At 43.8% G+C, this 18,595-nt stretch overlaps 2 protein-coding genes across 6 annotated transcripts in view; both read right to left on the minus strand.

Moving 5' to 3' along the window:
- Txnrd1 (thioredoxin reductase 1) overlaps positions 1 to 18,270 on the minus strand; it is a 44,824-nt gene extending 26,554 nt beyond the window's left edge. Inside the window, exons 1-3 of one of the 5 annotated variants that reach the window (XM_029568314.1) lie at positions 18,121 to 18,256; positions 16,754 to 16,851; positions 35 to 372 (exon numbers count right to left, since the gene is read on the minus strand). In XM_029568314.1, coding sequence (XP_029424174.1) covers positions 35 to 340 — 306 coding nt within the window. In that variant the 5' untranslated portion in view covers positions 341 to 372; positions 16,754 to 16,851; positions 18,121 to 18,256. Of the gene's footprint in view, positions 1 to 34; positions 373 to 16,607; positions 16,631 to 16,753; positions 16,852 to 18,120 lie in introns of those variants that run through there. The other 4 variants (XM_017800615.2, XM_029568316.1, XM_008843145.2 and 1 more) reach the window with 4 other exon arrangements.
- On the minus strand, positions 3,848 to 5,943 carry Eid3 (EP300 interacting inhibitor of differentiation 3). The gene has a single exon (XM_008843144.2). The coding sequence runs from the start codon at positions 5,793 to 5,795 to the stop codon at positions 4,719 to 4,721; it is 1,077 nt and encodes a 358-aa protein (XP_008841366.1). The 5' UTR covers positions 5,796 to 5,943; the 3' UTR covers positions 3,848 to 4,718.
- Positions 18,271 to 18,595: the final 325 nt, after the last annotated feature.

The raw sequence follows: 18,595 nt of genomic DNA on the forward strand, positions 1-18,595 counted from the left end.
TTTTACCCTTAAAACTAAGAAGCCCCAAACTTACCAGCCCAGACTGTGTATTTTTCTCCTGCCTACAAACAGGTGTAGAGGATGGAAGGCAGAGACCAGGGTCAGCAGAACAGGGTGTCTGGGATGTGGAGGGGAGTGCCGTGGAGGAGTGTGAAGGAGGAGGCACAGCCCTGTGAGTGTCCCTCAGCAGCACGCCGGGCACACAGGGTGGCTCAGGGACTGAAGGGAGAAGACCTGGAAGCCAGCAACAGTTGGGGCAAGTGTGCGACACCCACACAGTCTGTACAAAAGGTCTAAGGTGAGAAGCTGGCAAACACAGCCAGCATTCATCAACTGACATTAGGACCAAGGCTGCTCCTTCAATGCAGGGCACTGTGGGGGAGGAAAAACAAGCTTGTAATAATGGCCACTCAGACCAAAGGCTCAGGTAAGTTCAGATAACCAGTGTTCTCCTCCCTAGGTAGTCTCCAAGAACATGAGGCTGGCCTGCTGATTTAAAAGCCATTTAGGGTGGTGCACACCTTTAATCCCAGCACACAGGTAGACCTGAGTTCCAAGCCCAGGTAGTCTACATAGTGAGATTCAGGTCAACCTGCGGAGTAAGATCCTGTCTCCAAAAAAAAAAAAAAAAAAAAGGTAAACAAACAAATGTAAATAAAATGTAAACAGATATTCTTAATAACCATTTTGGGGCCGGAGATAGCTCAGTGATTTAGAGTGCCAGGTTCCCAGAGGACCTGAGTCTAGTACCCAGTACCCACATCTGTGACTCACAACCTTCAGGTAGCTCACAACCTTTAGGCAGCTCAAAACCATCTGTAACTCCAGCTCCAGGGGGATCTGAAGCCTCTAGTCTCCCTAATCACCAGCAAGCACATAGGTGCCCACACCCACACACATTCACACCCCCCCACACACACGCACACACATACAGAACTAAAAATAAATCTTTTTTTTTTTACGTAACCATTGTAATCTCAACCTCATTTTATCTGCATGTTCTTAGGGGCCATGGTAAAAACACAAAAATGAAAACCATGTATCTTGGAGTCTACCTTTCTCAACATACCTACAAGTGAAAACAAGTGTACTCTATCCTCTCATCCTAAAAGGCTACATTCTCCCTCCTCCAAAGTTTATAACCTGTGTCTAACCTGGGTTTTCACAGTTCAAGCACAAAGTCAAATTTTATCAACCAACGTACAGATTTTACCAGAAAAAAAAGAGCCAAAGGAGCCTGAATCTAACTCTGTATAGTCGGCAAGACCCAGGCCACTGAAGCACTCAGTCTGACCCCAGAACTGAACACTATGCTTTCATTTATAACTGTACTTAAAACTAAACTTTCTATCATTCCACTCCAGCTAAATGGTATGTCACCTGAAATTAGGTAAAGACAGCTCCCTGAGACAGGCACCAGCCCTGCTAACATTCTGACTTTAACCTAGCCAAAACCAATTTAAGAGGGACATCCAGCTTTCAGGACTGCTAAGGCAATGTTGCTTAGAGCTATGAAATGACTGGTAATTAGTTATAGCAGAAGTGGGAAGTAAAATACCTACTAAATTGTAAATTTTAAGAGAGATGGACTGTTTTCCTGTCACTCTTCCTCCAGTGACCAGAACAGTGTCTGGCATAGTGGGCACCCACCAGTCACTGAATCCATCAATGTGGAGATTATAATCATTTGACAATAGACTCCTCCAGACTAAAGGTAAGGAATTTACTAAATATGAGACTCAAAGTCAATGAACCATTACAGAGATGTCACCAGGAAAGGAGGTGGCACTATGCAATTTGCTGACACTGATCTAGAGAATGGGGCACTAACTTGTGTGTCCCAATTAGACAGACACTGTGTTGGATATTTTATGTGCATTATATTCCATCAAATCCTCACAATACTCTTCAAATCAGATGTCATTTCAGATATGATAGGCTGTGACATTAAGAAACCTGTCCAGGCTGGCAGGATGGATCAGCAGGTAAAGATGCCTGCCACCAAGCCTAGGACAACTTGAGTTTAATCCCTGGGACCCACATGGTAGAGGGACCAAATCAACGCCTTTAAGATGTTCTCTGACCCCCACATGTACCATGCACACTAAATAAAAAATAATGTAGTAACAAAAATGTTTTTTAAAAAAAGAATACAAAAGAAACCTGCCCGGTGGCTCAGTCAATAAAAGAGCTTGCTACACAAACCTCATGATAACCTTAGTTCAATCCCTGGGGATTCCACAGTAATAGAACAGACTTTTGAAAGTTGTCCTCTAACACACACACACACACACACACACATATACCACACTTTAAAAAAAAAAAAAAAAAAACACATACCACACACACACCACACACACACACACCACACACACACCACACACAGCACACACATACACACACACTTTTCCTCTGCCATTTTCCCTGCCTCTCAATGCCTACCTGCCACAAAGGCCTGTATTATAAAGCTCTTAGGACTGGAGAAATGGCTCAGCAGTTAAGAGTGCTTGCTGTTCTTCCAGAGGGCCAGAGGTTCAGTTCTCAGCATCAACATTAGTCAGCATAAGCCTGAAACTCCAGCTCTAGGGATCATCTGACACCTTCTTATGGCCTCTGTGTGCACATAGCATGCACACATACACACACACAAATTTTAAAAAAAATAAATCTTTTGCTTTTCCCAATATTTCATACCTAGTTAACTATTTGTCCCATATATTTTCTAATTTAATCCTTACTGTAAACTTTAGAAACAGGAATGATTACCACTTGGCAAACCCAAACTTGAGGTTTACAAGGAGCAAAACTTGAACTGTTATGACTATCAATGGGACGGATCTAAGTCCTTTGATCACAAAATCACAAAATGAGCTTTTTAGTCAATTAAGTTCTAACTTAAAAAAAGAAATCCGTAAAATTCTCAAGTTGTTTCTTTTATTGATTCTTCAAACTTTAAGGTGCAGACAGCAGATTTGCAATTTCATTAATTTCTGTAACTGAATTCATCGCCCACTGGTCTTTTAAAGGTAAGAAGTCAGTTTAATTTCAAAATTTCAGGACAAACAGTAAAAGCCAGTGCAAGTGGCCAAATTAGGAAAAAAAAAAAAAAAATCACCTACATGTCAAATACTCCCAGAACACAAAGCATTCAACAGAGCAATCTCATGATAAAAAAAAGAACTGAGTGAGGATCTTTCTAACAGTAATAACATCTTTTCTTCCCAAAGGAGATCTATTGAAAACCCAAAGGGCTCTTTGAAAGAGACAAGCCAACGTGTGGTTCAGCAAGACCATCAGCAAACCAAATCCAAATGATTACCTCCCTTACTGTTCCAAGGTGACAAACACTGAAGGGATGCTACTTCTTTAAGTGAGAAAAGAGAAGGGGTCACTATAGAAAATAGTTTCTCACATTTCCTAAGAAGGCTTTATTTTCCCTTAATTCTCCACATTACTGAAGAATGTTTTCCACACCAAAGATTCCTCTTCATTTAGTCTTTGGATTTCCCTTCCCTGTACTACCACCTTAGATTTAGTTAGAAAGTTTATTGTTACTATTAAGTATAACAAATACCACTTAACAAATTTCTCTACTACCAAAGACTGAAGTTCATAAAGGGATAAAGAAAAGAAGCTCACAGGCATGTTTACTGCCTCCTCTGGAATGATTTTAATAACCCAAACTTTCTGCAGTTACCTCCACACATGGGACTAGAAGCCAGGGCAAGGAGGCAAGGATTCAACCACTGAGCTCTGAGCTACCTCTCTAGCTGACCTTTCGTTTACAGTCTTAAAACTTCAAGTACCCAAAAAAAAAAAAAAATCATGACTGTAAATTAAGTACATATGGATAAACATCTGAATTCAGGAGTTTCCAACTTGCAATGTCTAGAGCATTGCTTCCTTTTATCCAACTTAAGCCCACAAAAGAATTAGGCATTGTGGCACGTGCCTGACTCCAGCATTAGGATGGGAAGTTCAAGGATCTTGCTACAGTTTCAGATACAGAGCAAGACTGTTTAAAAAGAAAAAAGAAAAAAAAAAAAAAGGATTAATTGGCACAAATATTCAAACTTGTTACATGACAAAACATCGCTGACTCAGAAGGGACACTCTGTACTGGTAAAAATTACAGAGAAAAAGTAGTGACAGATTAACCAAATAGAGCTTGCAACTGGCTGTGACAAAAATATCCACATCTGAGAATACTCATAAGGTCACTGCAATTCCTGGCCAGCTTAACACTCAGAATGGTTTTCTATAAATCACTTGTCATAATTCCATGCATTTGACATTGCTATATTCCTCCTAGAATGCTTTTCATCTCTTCTAAATTGAATCCATCTTTCAACCCTTAGCTGCTTGATTCTAACAGTACACTCTACTTTGTTAAATTCACTTATCAGAGAAATTGTTAGAATATGAATACCCACTCTTTGAAAAGAAGCATGTCATCTAGGCTTTTTAAGTCTTAATATTGCCCATTTACTGCCTAATAGGCTTATTTCCCTTGACTCTTTTGCAAGTTGGCTAATATCTTTTCAGAAATTCAGAGCTAAGAACAGTATAAGACATTCAAACTACCAAGAAAAGCACACTGCACAACAGATAATTTCGTTTGTTCTTGAAATAGTTTACTAGAATATGTGCCTCTTTTTAGATTCAATTTTGAGATACTTTAGTACAAGATGGACTCCTATAATTACAAACAAAAATCTTTAGTATGAGTTTTTGATCATAGCCTCTGAAATTTCAAAAGTTGAGATAATATTTTTCCAGTCCTGTAAACTCAAAGATATAACTCCCTGTTTCCTGCCATAAGAACAGGAATCATTTTCTTCATCCACCTGACTAGTATTAGTTGGCTCTAATATTGGTAGTTTGTCTTGGTCAAGCCTTATTCTTGCAAAACCATCCCTTATAATAAAAGAAACGTAGAAGATATTCTCCACAGTACGAGAGAATGAATTTGGATCAATCACAAACTCAAAATAGGACACAGGCACGTCAGGACACTTTTCAAAGTAGGTTTGGAGCAACCCCAAGATTCTTTCTACTTCTTTTTCTGTGGTCTCCTGATTAGCATTCAAGTCCAGTTTCTTCAACTTCATGGGCATATCTCCGTTTCCTTCCATTTTGCAAGATCTTTTGTGATGTTCCAGTCGGGGCTTTCGTGCAGAATGTTCTGCCTTGAATGAACCAAAAATATAGTGGAATGTTTCAGCTCGCAGCATCCAGGACGTTGCTTCCTTCTGCACCGTCTCCCAGAAGAAAGACGCTATACTGTCATCACAGTCACTAAACTCTTCACACTCAGCCTCCATCCAATTCAGGCCCACGAATACAAACAGGACGTCACAAAATGTGATGTGATTAAAAAAGCGCATATCAGAATTTAACTGCTTTGCTTTTTCTTTACCCAGATCTGAAGCCAAAACCAGAAACTGGGCATCGAGAACTGCCTCTCTAGTTCTGCTCACACAGTCAAACAAGACATCGGCTTCTTCCAGGGCCTCGGTGAGCGACTCGCTGGCAGTGCGGACGATGTCCTCTCGGTTCTGCTGCACGCAGTAGATGAGCTGCCGGTAGTGCCTGCGGATGTTGCGGCACTTCTCCCGGTCCACCTCCAGCTCCAGGAGGTCTGGGTGCATGGCCGAGACGCCATCCGCACCCACCTCCACCTCCTTCGTCAGCACCTCTTCCTCTTCCTCCGCCTCCTCCCCCTCCTCCACCTGTTTCGCTGGGTACTCCAGGGCGCCAAGGCTCTCGACCTGCTCCTCTCCTTTCTCAGCCATGTCGGAACCTCCTTCCTTAGACTTGGCGACGCTTTGGGAGGACTGTCAAGGTGATACTGCTGGATACTGCTGAGGGCAGTGAGGGCGGTTGGAGGAGAGCCGGCTGGAGCCCAGGAGACTGCCCATGCGCACAGGGCCGCTCCGCGGTCCCTCCCCTGCCCGCCCCGCCTCCTGGCCACGCGGGTGCCTGCAGCCACCCCACGCTGCGCAATGCAAAGCCACAGCACATACAATGCCAGTCCTTGGTGGTAGTGCGATAGTCGGCAGTAACTGGTGGTAGTGCGATAGTCGGCAGTAACTAGTGATTCCACCAGCTTAAATCCACACTTTGGGGCCTTAAGACAAAATGTGGGAGGGAAGGGGTCAACTGGTTCCCTGCCCTAGGGGTGAGGCTACATCTTTTGTTCTTACTAGGATTAAGAGGCCTTTTATTTGTTTTGTGCTTTGTTCTGACACTCGAGAAGACCTCTGGCTAAACTGCCAGGAATGCCTTACAAGTAGGCTTTAGGTGGTATGGAGCTCATCGCACAAAGATAAACCTGATTACACCTATGTAGGCCCCCAAACAAAGCTCCTAAAAGATCTCAGGGGTGGGGCAGGTGGCCTGGAGGGGCATCCATGCTACCAAAGGGTGAGTGACACATAGCAAGATTCTGCCAAGAGCTGTTTATCTGGAAGCCTGCCAAAAGCAGAGGGTTACTGTCTCTAGAGAGGTGGCGAATCTGAATCCTAGAGGATAAGCAAATCTATGAGGACTTCAAAGTGTTATCTATAAATTGGGTGAATAATCTGTCTTGGAAAACCCACACACTGGCTCACTGGAAACCCACAGTGCAGTTAAACATGCTCAGGGTATTAGTCACACAAATGGTATGACAGTGTCAAGAGGACAGGCAGGCTCCCAACTCATTGATAGAGTGCTTTTCATGAGAGGGACTGTTAATTGCAGATTTTGAGGTATCAGGATGGTCACAGAGGAGAAAGTTACCAAAGTTTCTTGAAAATGCATGGATAGCAAAACCTAGTTTGTTATTCCAAAGTCCTTGATTATCTATATTAAAAAAAAAAAGCATAATTAAGAAAGGAACTGTAAACTGGGGGTGGTGGCCCACATCTTTAATCCCAGCACTTGGAGGCAGAGGCAGGCAGATCTGTGAGATCCAGGCCAGCCTGGTTTACCAGGCCCAGCTGGAGCTAAGGGGGACCCTGTCTCAAAAGACAGAAAAAAAAAAAAAAAAAAGGAAAGAAACATGCCTTTTTCAAGAACACCATTACATTAAGGTTACTGTGCTGTATACTATACTGTATGATCCTGCCTGGTAGATGGTTAGGTTCTCAGAAGCAACAACTTGGTTTTAAATCTTCCAAACTCAGCTGTTCTATGGATGCACTGACTGACTGTAAATTTCTGTACATTAAAAAAAACTTTGTTCCATTACCTATTATATGTTATTTAGCAACAAAGATTACTTTCAAAGATTAGTGGAAGTAACAGTAATACACTTGCAAGTAAAAGTTAAAGGCTTTTCAAAAAACACTTGCCTTATCTATCTCCTCTGAAGTAAGGGGAAGGGAAAAGAGGGTCTTGAGACCCAGGATCATGAAGGGCCATACATATTCCTCCCAAGTCTAGTAACTACAAACTATTATTTAAATCTGTTTTAAATCTCGAGTGAGTCCAAGACCCAAATCCAGAAAGGTTTGAGAGTTTTCTGATGTCCACTTTGAAAACACTATGTAAAAGAATTCCCGGGGCTGGTAAGATGGCTCAGTAGGTAAAGGTCCTTGCCACCAAGTCTGACGACCTGAGTTCAACTCCTGGAACCACATAGTAGAAGGAGAACCAACTCCCCCAAATTGTCCTCTGACCTCTCCACACATTCCCTTGGGTAACCCATCCCCCCACAAATGCATAGATAAATAAATGCAATAAAAACATTTCTTCAAGATGACATTAGAGAACACAATTTTAGAACTGCTAACAAGTAAAATAATCTCAAATTTAATGATTTCTCTCTAATCTATTTTTCTTTTGAGACAGGGTCCCACTATGTAAACTGATTGGTCTAGAACTTGCTATGAAGACCAGGCTAATTTCAAACTCACAGAGTCTGCCTCTGCCTCCCAAGTGCTGGGATTAAATATGCATACCACCCTGGGGCTCTCCTTAATTATTTTATTGGAATTTTACATTTGTAAAACCCTAAACCATTAAAATCCATTTTCTAACCTAAAGGTCCAATTACTATTATTTAATACAACTTTTTAAAATGGCAACATAATTTCAAGTTAATACTGTTAAGGTTTCTATGACTAGGAACAGAGAGCAAAAGTATACTGTTCCTTCAAGAAAATAAAATTAGCTGGGTGTGATGGCACATGCTGTTAATCCTCACACTCTGGAGGCAGAAGCAGGTGGATCTTTGTGAAATCAGTCAGCCTGGTCTACATATGGAGTTCCAGGCAGCTGGGGCTATAGGAGACCCTGTCTCAAAAAAATAAGAAGTAAATCCCCCCAAAATAAAATTATCCAGAGGTGGACTGGAGAGATGACTCAGCAATTAAGAGCACCGGCTGCTCTTGCAGAGGACCAGGGTTCAATTCCCAGGACCAACATGGCAGCTAACAACCGTCCCTAACTCTAGTTCCAGGGCATCTGACACCCTCTTCTGACCTTCGTGGGCACTGCCCGACATGGGTTCATTTACCTACATGCAGGCAATATACTCATACACATGAAATAAAATAAAATAAAAAATTACCCAGGGGTAGTGGCTCACACCTAGCACTTAGGAGGCTGAGGCAGGAGGGTTGTCAAGAATTCAAGCCACCTGGTCTCAAAGAAGATCCTGTCTCAAGGAAGGGAGGGAAGGAGGGGAGAGATACATTCAATAAAATATATAAAAGATACTTCCTTGAGACTAGAGAAATGGCTCAAAGATCCTTCTCTTCCAGAGGATCAGAGTTTGGTTCCCAGCACCTACCATGGATGCTCACAACTGCCTCTAACTACAGTGCCAAATAATCCAAAGCCCCTCTTCTGTTCTCCACTGGTACCCTAACACATTCATACAACCACATACAAATACTTCCTCATGCAGTTAACACTAATTCAACAAGTCAAAGTGGCTTCAGAGAAATGGGACGCTCCCTTCCTATTCACAGCCCTTGTTTGAAGAGTTGCTAAGCCCAGGATCATGGTCCTCCACCTCCTTTTGTCCATCTTTCCTCTCATGTTTTTCAGTGGCTTTTGTAGAAATTCAGAGCCATGAAATTAATTCCAAGCATTCAAAATTCCTGCTCTAAACAAATACTGATGAGATGGATGGCACAAATTACATGTGGCCAAATAAGGAAAGAACTCATTTGCCTAAGGTCCACTGGCTTTTTCAATGACACCCCCATCCCCCAAGGCTTACCTAGAACAAAGGGACTTTTGCAAGACTTCTTGGAACCAAAGGCAGGAACCATCAGGTGTGAGTCCCACAACTAACAGATAAGCTTACCCTGTCATTAGCTACTTCCTAAATTTTTCCATTCCTTTTTCTAATCACCACTTTTCTTCCTTCAACCCACCAAAGTATCTGTTAATTCAGAACTACAAAGAACAGTGGCAAGAGACTGGGAATATAATTCAACAAGACTGCATGCCTAGTATGCACAGGGCTCTGGGTTCAATCCACAGCACCACTAAGTCTATCAATCAATAGAGTAGAGAAATTTCCATTCTGATTTGCCAAAGTAGCTGGATGTAAGATATATTCTCTCTTTCATCTTAATTTCCCCTAATTATTTTTGTCTATATGAACTTTAATTTAGAGCTGGATGTGGTTATGCCTGTCTTCAATCCTAGCATTTCAGAGGCGGATGCAGGTAGATTTCTATGAGTTCCAGGCCAGCCTGGTATACATAGCGAGTTCCAGGCCAAGCCAGGGCTACAGAGAAATCTTGTCTCAAAAAAACAAGGGAAAAAAGTTTTGCTTTGTTTTTGTCAGTACATAGTAAAGGTAAACTTTGCTATGATGATCAGTGTCTGCTTTTTTATTGTTTTTTTTTTTTGTTTGTTTATTTTTTGAGATAGGTCTCCCTGTTGTTCCGGCTGGCCTGGAACTATGTAGACCAGGCTGGCCTCAATCTCACAGAGATCCTCCTACCTCTGCACCCCATTCCTGGGATTAAAGGCATGCACCACCACACCTGGCTCAATGTCTGTTTTTTTATGAGTTTCTGCCAGGAGTGGAAGCTCCCATCTGTAATCTCAACACTCAGAACACTAAGTAGAAGGAAGACTGTTGTGTGGGTTTAAGGCCAGCTTGGGCTACAAAGCAAGACCTTGATTCAAAACACCAGAGCTTCTGAAAAAAATATGGAGGGCCAGCAAAATGGCTCAGGGGCTAATGCACTTGTGAATCACGCCTAACCTCTGAGTTCACTTCCTGGAATCCACTTGAGGGTTGAAGAAGAGACCCAACCCCATGAAGTTCTCCTGGAATCTCTACAAAAGTGCCATAGTATGTATACCTTACAGACACATCACACAAACACAAACACTAAATCATTTTTTTTTCTTTTTTTTTAATGAACTGGGGGGCTCTTCCAGATGACTTGAATTTGGTTCCTAGCATCCATGGGGGAAGGGGGCTCCCAACAGCCTATAACTCCAGCTCCAGGTTATCTGATGCCCTCTTCTGGTCTCCACAGGCAGCTGCACACACATGGCATAGTCCCTCCCTCCCATCTTCCCTCCTCTCCCTCTCTCCTCTCCCTTCTCTCTCTCTCTCTCTCTCTCACACACACACACACACACACAATTATAAATAAAAAAAAAAATGGGCTGGAAGAAGAAAACCTATATCCCAATCTTTACCCTAGTTGGTATTAGCAACAACAGGCTGCTTAACCTGTGGCTACCACAGGTCCTTATTTGTAAGTTAGGAATTATAAAATTACTATGAGTACAGGATGAAAGTTATATGATAACTAAATAGCATTTTAAACTATTGAGTAAGTGCTAAATATATTGTAATGTATTACAAAGATAGCAAATGTTTAATACACAACAGATACTTAAAAAAGAAAACCAGATACAAATTAGTAATTTCACTCTTCATTGTTGCTGTAGGAAAAGTATTTTTAGGTTGGGGATATAGTTAAGTTAGTAGAGCACTTGCCTGATGTACACAAAGCCCTGGGTTTGATCCCAGTGCTGAGCATGGTGGTCTACAGCTATAATCCCAGCATTTGGGAGGTAGAGACAGGAGGATTAGAAGTTCAAGGTCATCCTTGGCTACATAGCCAATTTGAGACCAGCCTGGGATATATAAGACCCTATCTCAAGTTAAATCATTAGGGAAGAATAAAGGAATATATCCCATTTCAACGACTACTAGTAAGAAAAAAAATTTGCCAATGAACAAAATGTAAAAACTACTAAAAGTTTCAACTAATGAAAAGTATGTAAGAGGTTGCACTGAAGGAACTTGACTCTAGAGGCCTAGGTTCAGATAAGTATGTGCTTTCTTAGTTTCCATTTCTTTTCTCTAGAATTTGAGTTTCTTCATTTGCAAAACTAGTCTACTGGGTATTTCACTTTGCCTTACAGAACTGTTCTTGACCATTTAAAAAAAGTGATGACATAATTTTTGTTGATAGTGCTATGGCAGGCCTTGTACATGCTAGGCAATCCCTCTACCACTGAGCTATATCCCCAGCCCTAACAAATCTATTTTTAAGTAAATATCTTACCATACAGATTGGTGTGAATGATAACAAAGTAATGTCTAACCTGATGTTAACAACACAGTTGTTTGATAAACAGTAGCTAAAGTAACCTCATTTTCTTCTTAGCTGAGCAGGATACACATACATAAAATGCTGGAGGCACTTTGTTTACTGTATGGTGAAATAGCTTTGGAAAATTTTGAACTGCTTCCCACTGTACTGCCCCAGAACCTCTTCTGAAAAACTCAGAGCTTCATGTCTAATAGTCCATCTTCAATGAAATCAAAACTCCCTCCCTCAAGTGAGTTTCTAAGTCCCTACCACCATCTAGTCACTCAATAAATATTTATGGAATGCACATGAAGTGTTCAAAGACACACCAAATAGAAAAGCATCATTCTTCTGATTTAGAAGTCACAGTGGAATGACATCTCATTCAGCAAGACTCTGATGAATGGAGGTCTACTCTATGCCAGAACTATGGTAGGACTACTGGGATTTGTATGTGCTCCACCCTGACTCAGAAGCACGCCACCAGCCAGAGGAGCAGGCGTGTCTCAAAAGCAGTAGCTCAAAGCCGGACCTGTGGGCACTCCAGAGTGAGCTTTACAGATCCAGCCCTGGCTCTACCAGTAGCCAGCTGTGTGACACTGCACGCTCCCTGAACTCTCAAGGCCTTCATTTCTCACCTGCAATGCTCAATAACACCTCCTTCCAAGGGGCAGTTCTGAGGATTTAGAATTCAGGACACAAAACAGCTGTTACTGTCACTAATAGCGATATTCATTTAGATAGGAACACTGATACACCTTTGCAACTATAGGCACATAAAACAAGCCTAGCTCTCTACCCTTGATATGTAAGCCAGGAAACTATCTTTGGTATGCTCCCTCCTTTTCCAGAAATAAGGATTTTCAGGAGTGATATAAGGACACAGAGATATTTTGACCAAATGATACATTGTTCTCTGAGCAGGTAGTCACCTGGAAAAGTGGGTATAGAGGAGATGTCAGGAACTGAAATAAAGAACAAAACCTGGAAATTACAGGAACTACAGGTGTGACTATTCTCAGGTTCCAGAGCAGAGCAGAAGAAAAGAAAGGGCTGGTCCTGGCCTGGAAAGGTGCAGAATGCCACAGAGGGAAGTGACCCTTTTATTCTGGGTGAAGATCTGACAACAAGAAGGGAGCAATCCAGAATATGGCTCTGGACAGGTTAGGGAGGAGTAGTTCGGAATGGAAAGCCAGATAAGAGACGCTTAAGATGATGCAGACAAGAGAGGAAATGCACACCCTGATACAGGATGCAACTAAATGGAGGCAGTGGGCAGATGTGTGAACTGTTAGGTTCCAGCAAGTGAAAAGACAGGCACAGTGAGGGGAAATTTGAAGCCTGGATCACAAAAGAATGGTGAAGGAACAGCCATAGCTGTTTGTGTTGTCCTGAGCAGAAGTGGAAGGAGGGCATGCTAGGTCTCAACATGGATTCACAGCCTGTAAAATGTGCAATTATCAGCACCCGATATATTTGTTTGCAGCCCTAGCAACTTATGCCTCTATTTACATTTATTTATTTATTTATTTATTTATTTATTTATTTATTTAATTTTGGCCTTTTCGAGACACGGTCTACCTGTAGCTACAGCAGGCCTGGAACTCACTATATAGACCAGGTTGGCCTTGAACTCAGAGATCCACCTGCCTCTGCAGTGCTGGAGTCAGACCCAAAGCCTCCCATATGCGGCAAGTACTCTATCACTGAATGACATACCAGTCTATGCCTCTTCTAAATATTAGCAGTCTTGGACCCTTATTTCTCCTGGTGTACGCGGGAGAATCTGCTCACTTCCCCTCCCCTTCAAGGCAGTCCTCTCTCCCTCCTCAGCCTCAGCCCTAATCAGGCCAAATAGTCAAGTTACTCTACTAATGCTCCAAAGAGAAAGATTATCTCAAAGGAAGGAATCTGAAAAAGGTTTTGTCTGTTTTGATCGTTTGGTAGAGTGGTAAGAAAAGACCTGGAGAGTTGGTCAATCACCACTTATTTCCTGGTGGCTATTTAGTTAAGAGTCTGGCTCAGGTAACTTTAGGTGATAGGCTTGCAACCTACTACTATTTGAGAGTCTACCCCAGAGCCAGAGTGCAAGAGCGCAACTGAGTTCGGATTGTTCCTACGGCGTGATCTGCCTGGATGTGTGAACCAGTCTGTTACCTCTTCTATTGTTGCCTTAAAGAAACTGTGTCCCATGAGGCCAATTTTAATCTTGTTGCCCAAGACTATTCTCTCAACCTACTAAAGCCTTAACTAAGTCTAACAGCATTCTAATGGGTATTTGTCACTTTGCTCTTTCTTCTCAGTGCCACCAAGAGGAATTTATACTGTGATGTGGCACCTTCTTGACCATAGCTATGCCATGTTAAAGTTTAGGCTGACTCTAGCCTCTGAAATTATCAGGCAGTTGGCCCAGTGTATGGGAACACATGTCAGCAGGACCCCAACTGTCTTGGGAACAGGTCAGCGTGTCCTGTAGTGCACCTGCTAACTGCAGATGTATGGTTTCTGTAGGTAAAGTTTGGCTTGCTTCTGCAAAATAGAAATAGTTAAGGGGGTTTTCCACCTGTAAGCTTGAGAACTTAAACTTTTCACCCCTGGTTATGGTTTCTCTGAATAAAAGCTTACCCTAGAGAGGGCTCGGGGCTGCACTTGGGTTCCGACACCCTTGAGTAGTCGCTGGGCAGCTAAAAAACTTATGTTTGGCAAAACTTTGAGTGGTCTTCTCTGGTGAAGCACCCCACACTAATACAATTAACCTTTAAAACTCTGGAATCAGTGAGATGGTTTGGTGGATAAAGGCACTTGCTAAACCTGATAACTTGAGCTCAATCCCTGGGACCCGTATGGTAGAGGGAGAGAAGTGACTCCCACAACTGTCCTTTGACCTCTACATGTACCATGGCCATGTGTATGCACACATGCACGCATGCACACACATATGAATAAATGTAATTAAAAAAAACAAACAAACAAACAAAAAAAACCCAACTTGAATCCTAGAGATTCTGATTCCTATGCAAGGCAGGTTCCCTATAGGGAGACTTATAATCTTGCTTTTAAAAAAGAACCTAAAAAACCCTAAAAATTGCTGAGTTAATGGACAGCCTGGTTTACATAGTGAGTTCCAGGCCAGGAGCTCCAGGGGAGACCCTGTCTCAAAAAAAAAAAAAAAAAAAAAAAAAACCCTAAATTTAAAATGTTGCTGGGAGTGGTGGTATTCATCTACAATTCCTAGCACCCAAGAAGGCAGAGGCAAGAGAATCAATAAGTCCAAGACCAACCTGGCCTACATAGTGAGTTCAAAGCCAGCCTGGTCTACTAAGACCCTACCCTCAAAAAAAAAGGGGGGGGGGGACAAAAACAAAGGAATGTGCTAAAGTGGTAGAACATTAGCCCAGCATGTGCAAGGCCCTGGGTTCTAGCCCTGTATATTACAAAACAAAAAACACTAAGATGTTCCACTAGAGATATTACTCAGCAGTAAAGCACTTACCTAGCTAGCATGTGTATGCCCCTGTTCAATCCCTGGCACAGGAAAAAAAGGAAGGAGGGAAAACACATTTGTACAAACTCCTTTAAGAAATCACCTATGCCTAAGGCATGTCCTTCCGGAGTTCTCGCTCCCTCATCTTCTATAATATACCCGGTGTGGGAAACAACTTGTTCAAATTCACAAACCTTGAAACTTGCAATTTTACCTGTTGTTTCTCTTCTTCTATTTCTTAGCACTCAGTAAAAACCAAAAAGCAAAACCAGTAACAACAAAAACAGAATGGTAAGTTTACATAAGCAATAGACATACAATAAATGGTAAGTATGTGCAGGTGGTGTGGCTTTCATTCATGTCTCTGTACCTCACCAAAAGCCTGAAATTAACGGGTCGGGTCATACGGTTTTAAAAAAAGCCAGAGCATGTCAATAGTGTCAGTTCCAAAGCTTATGAAAAGTGATTGTTTTTACTCACAGAGGTTAAAATCAAGAGAATGAATAGGATTGCATAAAAACCAAATGCCTACCTAGATAACTCTGCAATGTAAATTTACAACACTGGTGAAGAGGAAAGGAGATGGGAAGAAATGTTAATAGACCTTTGAGCCATATTACTTAACAAACTGAAGGTCTAAGTAACACAATTACTTTAAAGGCAAAAAAGCCTTTTCATCTCCTTTAATTATTTGCCATACATTGGCCGTTTGTCTTTGAAGCCTAGTTCCATTTCCTGTACTCCTTCTTCTTGTGGAATCAAGAAAAGACAGTAAATGAAAGTGCAAATAGTAGCCTTTCTAAGGTCACATACATCTAAATCTTTTTCTTTTTTCTTTCTTTCTTTTTTTTTTTTTTTTTTTTTTTGGTTTTTTTTAAACAAGGTCTCCCTAACTGGCCTGGAACTCAATACTTAGACCAGGCTGGCCTTGAACTCAGATTCACCTGCCTCTGCCTCCCAAGTGCTGGGACTATAGGCGTGTGCCACCACACGCACCATAAATCTATTTTTACATTTAACAGGCCTCAGGTTTTTACTTCTAATAAAGCAATGTTCAAGCATGTGTTACAGTTTTTAAAAATCACAGTGGTGGACGAAGTGGCTCAATGAGTAAACATACTTGCTGCCAAGCATGAGGACTTGCGTTGGATCCCCAGGATGTACATGGGATAAAGAAAGAGATTTCTCCAAGTTGCCCTCAGACCTCCACATGCCAAATGGTCCCTCATCTGGTTAAATGCACATTTTTGTAATTCTGCAGGCTGTGACCCACACACCCTAACAGGAAGGATGAGGGAAGTCTGTCACACTTGCCAACTAGGGGTAGATTTCCTTGCCTTTCCATCCACCCAACTGATAACTCTGAGCTAGGAAAGAAATGCCTGATGGGAAGAGAACTCCGCGCAAGGGATTCCGGGCTGCCCCTCAGAGCCTGGGTTTCTGTTAATGCCAACCCCTCAGAAAATTAAGAAGAAGACGAAGTGCGTGCTGGATGATAAGAAAGCATTCCGTGTGTCCCCCTGACAACACACCCTGCCGCTGAGGACCGCGCTTACAGTAAGCGGGAGACTCTCAAATGTCACTGTAAAAGGAGGCACTGCCTTAGCCCTGCCTCCGGGCTCAGGCATCTGTTCAACTCGAGCACGTACGCGTGGACCTGGCGGGGGCTGGCGGTCCCGGGGCGCGGGCGCGTGGCTCCTACCTTCAGTGCTGGACCATGGCCGCCCTCCGCCGGCCGCCCGGGGGGCGCTGGGGTCCCAGCTCGCTGCCTCGCTCCTCCCGCCGCCGGCCCGCCGCCCTCTGTGGCACAAAGACGCGGCTGTGAGCCTTCCGCAGGGCGGGGCTTCCGGCTGAACCGCGCGCCCTCGGGTCGCCGCAGCCCGCCACGCCGGAGCGGTGAGGACTCGTTCCCAGGAGACCCAGGCTCAAGCCCAGCCAGGATCCCTGAACCCACCACTTGCTTTTCCAGGAAAGCCAGAATTCAGAGAAGCTTAAAATGAGCATCTTAAAACTCAGCAATCTCGGGGCCGGGGGTCACATTAACGCTAATACCTCTCACTTTGAGCTGGCTTTGAACTCTGCACAGAGGCGGAAATCCGACTCCCAGCGCTTCCTAGAAATCTGGAAGCTGGGGGGAAATGAAGAGCACTGTTGGGTGCTTTTTAAGGGACGCTGAAAGCAGTTCAGCCACACTCAGAATGAGACCAGGAACTGACAGTCCATTTCACAAAAAGGTGAAGTTGGTCAAGTCAGAGACCCTAGAGCTACACTGACATCTGTCCATTCACGGGAGGGAATTAAAAAAAAAAATCACAACGGCACTTAAAAGTAGAGCTGTTAATAGTAACAGCCAACAGGCCTTCAGTGCTTTGCTCATATTGACATTTAGTACAACTTTAGAAGTATTACCAGGTCCACTTCACAGGTAGGGCAACAGACACAAATGAGTCAAGTTGCCCAAGTCCGAGTAGCCCGGCAGCATCTGAGGCAAGGTTCAACTCCAGCAGGGGTCTAGGTTCTTAAGCACTGCCTCCCCCAGTAAGGAAGCGACAGCTGGGTTGGGTTCAGTCTCAGCTGCCCCAGTTAATAGCCTGGCAAGATGGGCAAGCCACTGGAAAACATGGGCATTACGTATGCGCTGACCATTTGTCAGGGTTTCTTAGGACTTAATGGTGTGGAGATGCCTGCAAAGGCGCGCTGGGGTTATTTAATGTTATCACGCCTCTGTCAATTTACTTGTCCAGGTGTAATTACATCTCAAGATGCATGCTTCTAGAATCGATGCCCATTTTCTCGCGGAGCCTGCAAGCCACCAGCCGCCAAGGGCCAGACTCAAGCCCCCATATGCTGAAGCTTGCTGACCCAGGCCACCCTCTGCTCCTAGTCGAGAAGCTCGCCCTCGCCGCCGTGCAGGAGCCCCAGCCCTCTCAGGCACCGCCGTGACGGCCCGCCCGCCCCGCAGCGCGGCCGAAGCACCGCCCAGCGCGACGCTCCTCCGCCCGGCACCGACAATCCTGGCACCTCCAGCAAGCCCGCATCCCAGGCACCGTCCGCTGACAGCAGGCTTACCAGAGGATGAAGACACCTGCACTGCACTCCTCACGGCAGCGGCACCTCCCGCGCGGGTGCAAGGCCAGACTGAAGCGAGCCAGAGGGCTGCGGGTTCCTAGTGGCCGCGAGAAGCCACGCCCAGCGGGCGGGCGAACTGCCAGTGTCAGAATGACAAAGCAAAAATCCAGTCCTCGTGCAGCCCTGGCAGCCTGCGCAGGTCGGCTTGTAAAAGGGATGGCTCCTAATTGGACGGCACCACATCCTGCCTTGCTCAGGACCGCCCCCAACCCAAGGCTGCCGCGGAAGCAAATCAAAGAATGTTGGGAACCAGAACCAAAGTAAGAGTGAGCCTCAAGTGACTGAGCTGCCTCTGCGTGGGCACCTCTGTCTCCATAACTTTGTTAGCCTTTAGAGTCACGTGGGGGTCTTTAGCCCTACTGACACCCAGATGCTCTGACACCTTGGTTACGGGTGTGACCTGCCTGGACACCGA

This window comes from Nannospalax galili, unplaced genomic scaffold, assembly GCF_000622305.1.
Source record: "Nannospalax galili isolate Female #2095 unplaced genomic scaffold, S.galili_v1.0 scaffold39, whole genome shotgun sequence".
Taxonomy (NCBI): Eukaryota; Metazoa; Chordata; class Mammalia; order Rodentia; family Spalacidae; genus Nannospalax; species Nannospalax galili.

Excerpts from the sequence above, each read along its gene's own strand:
- Eid3 (XM_008843144.2), bottom strand. The coding sequence starts at position 5,795 with ATGGCTGAGAAAGGAGAGGAGCAGGTCGAGAGCCTTGGCGCCCTGGAG.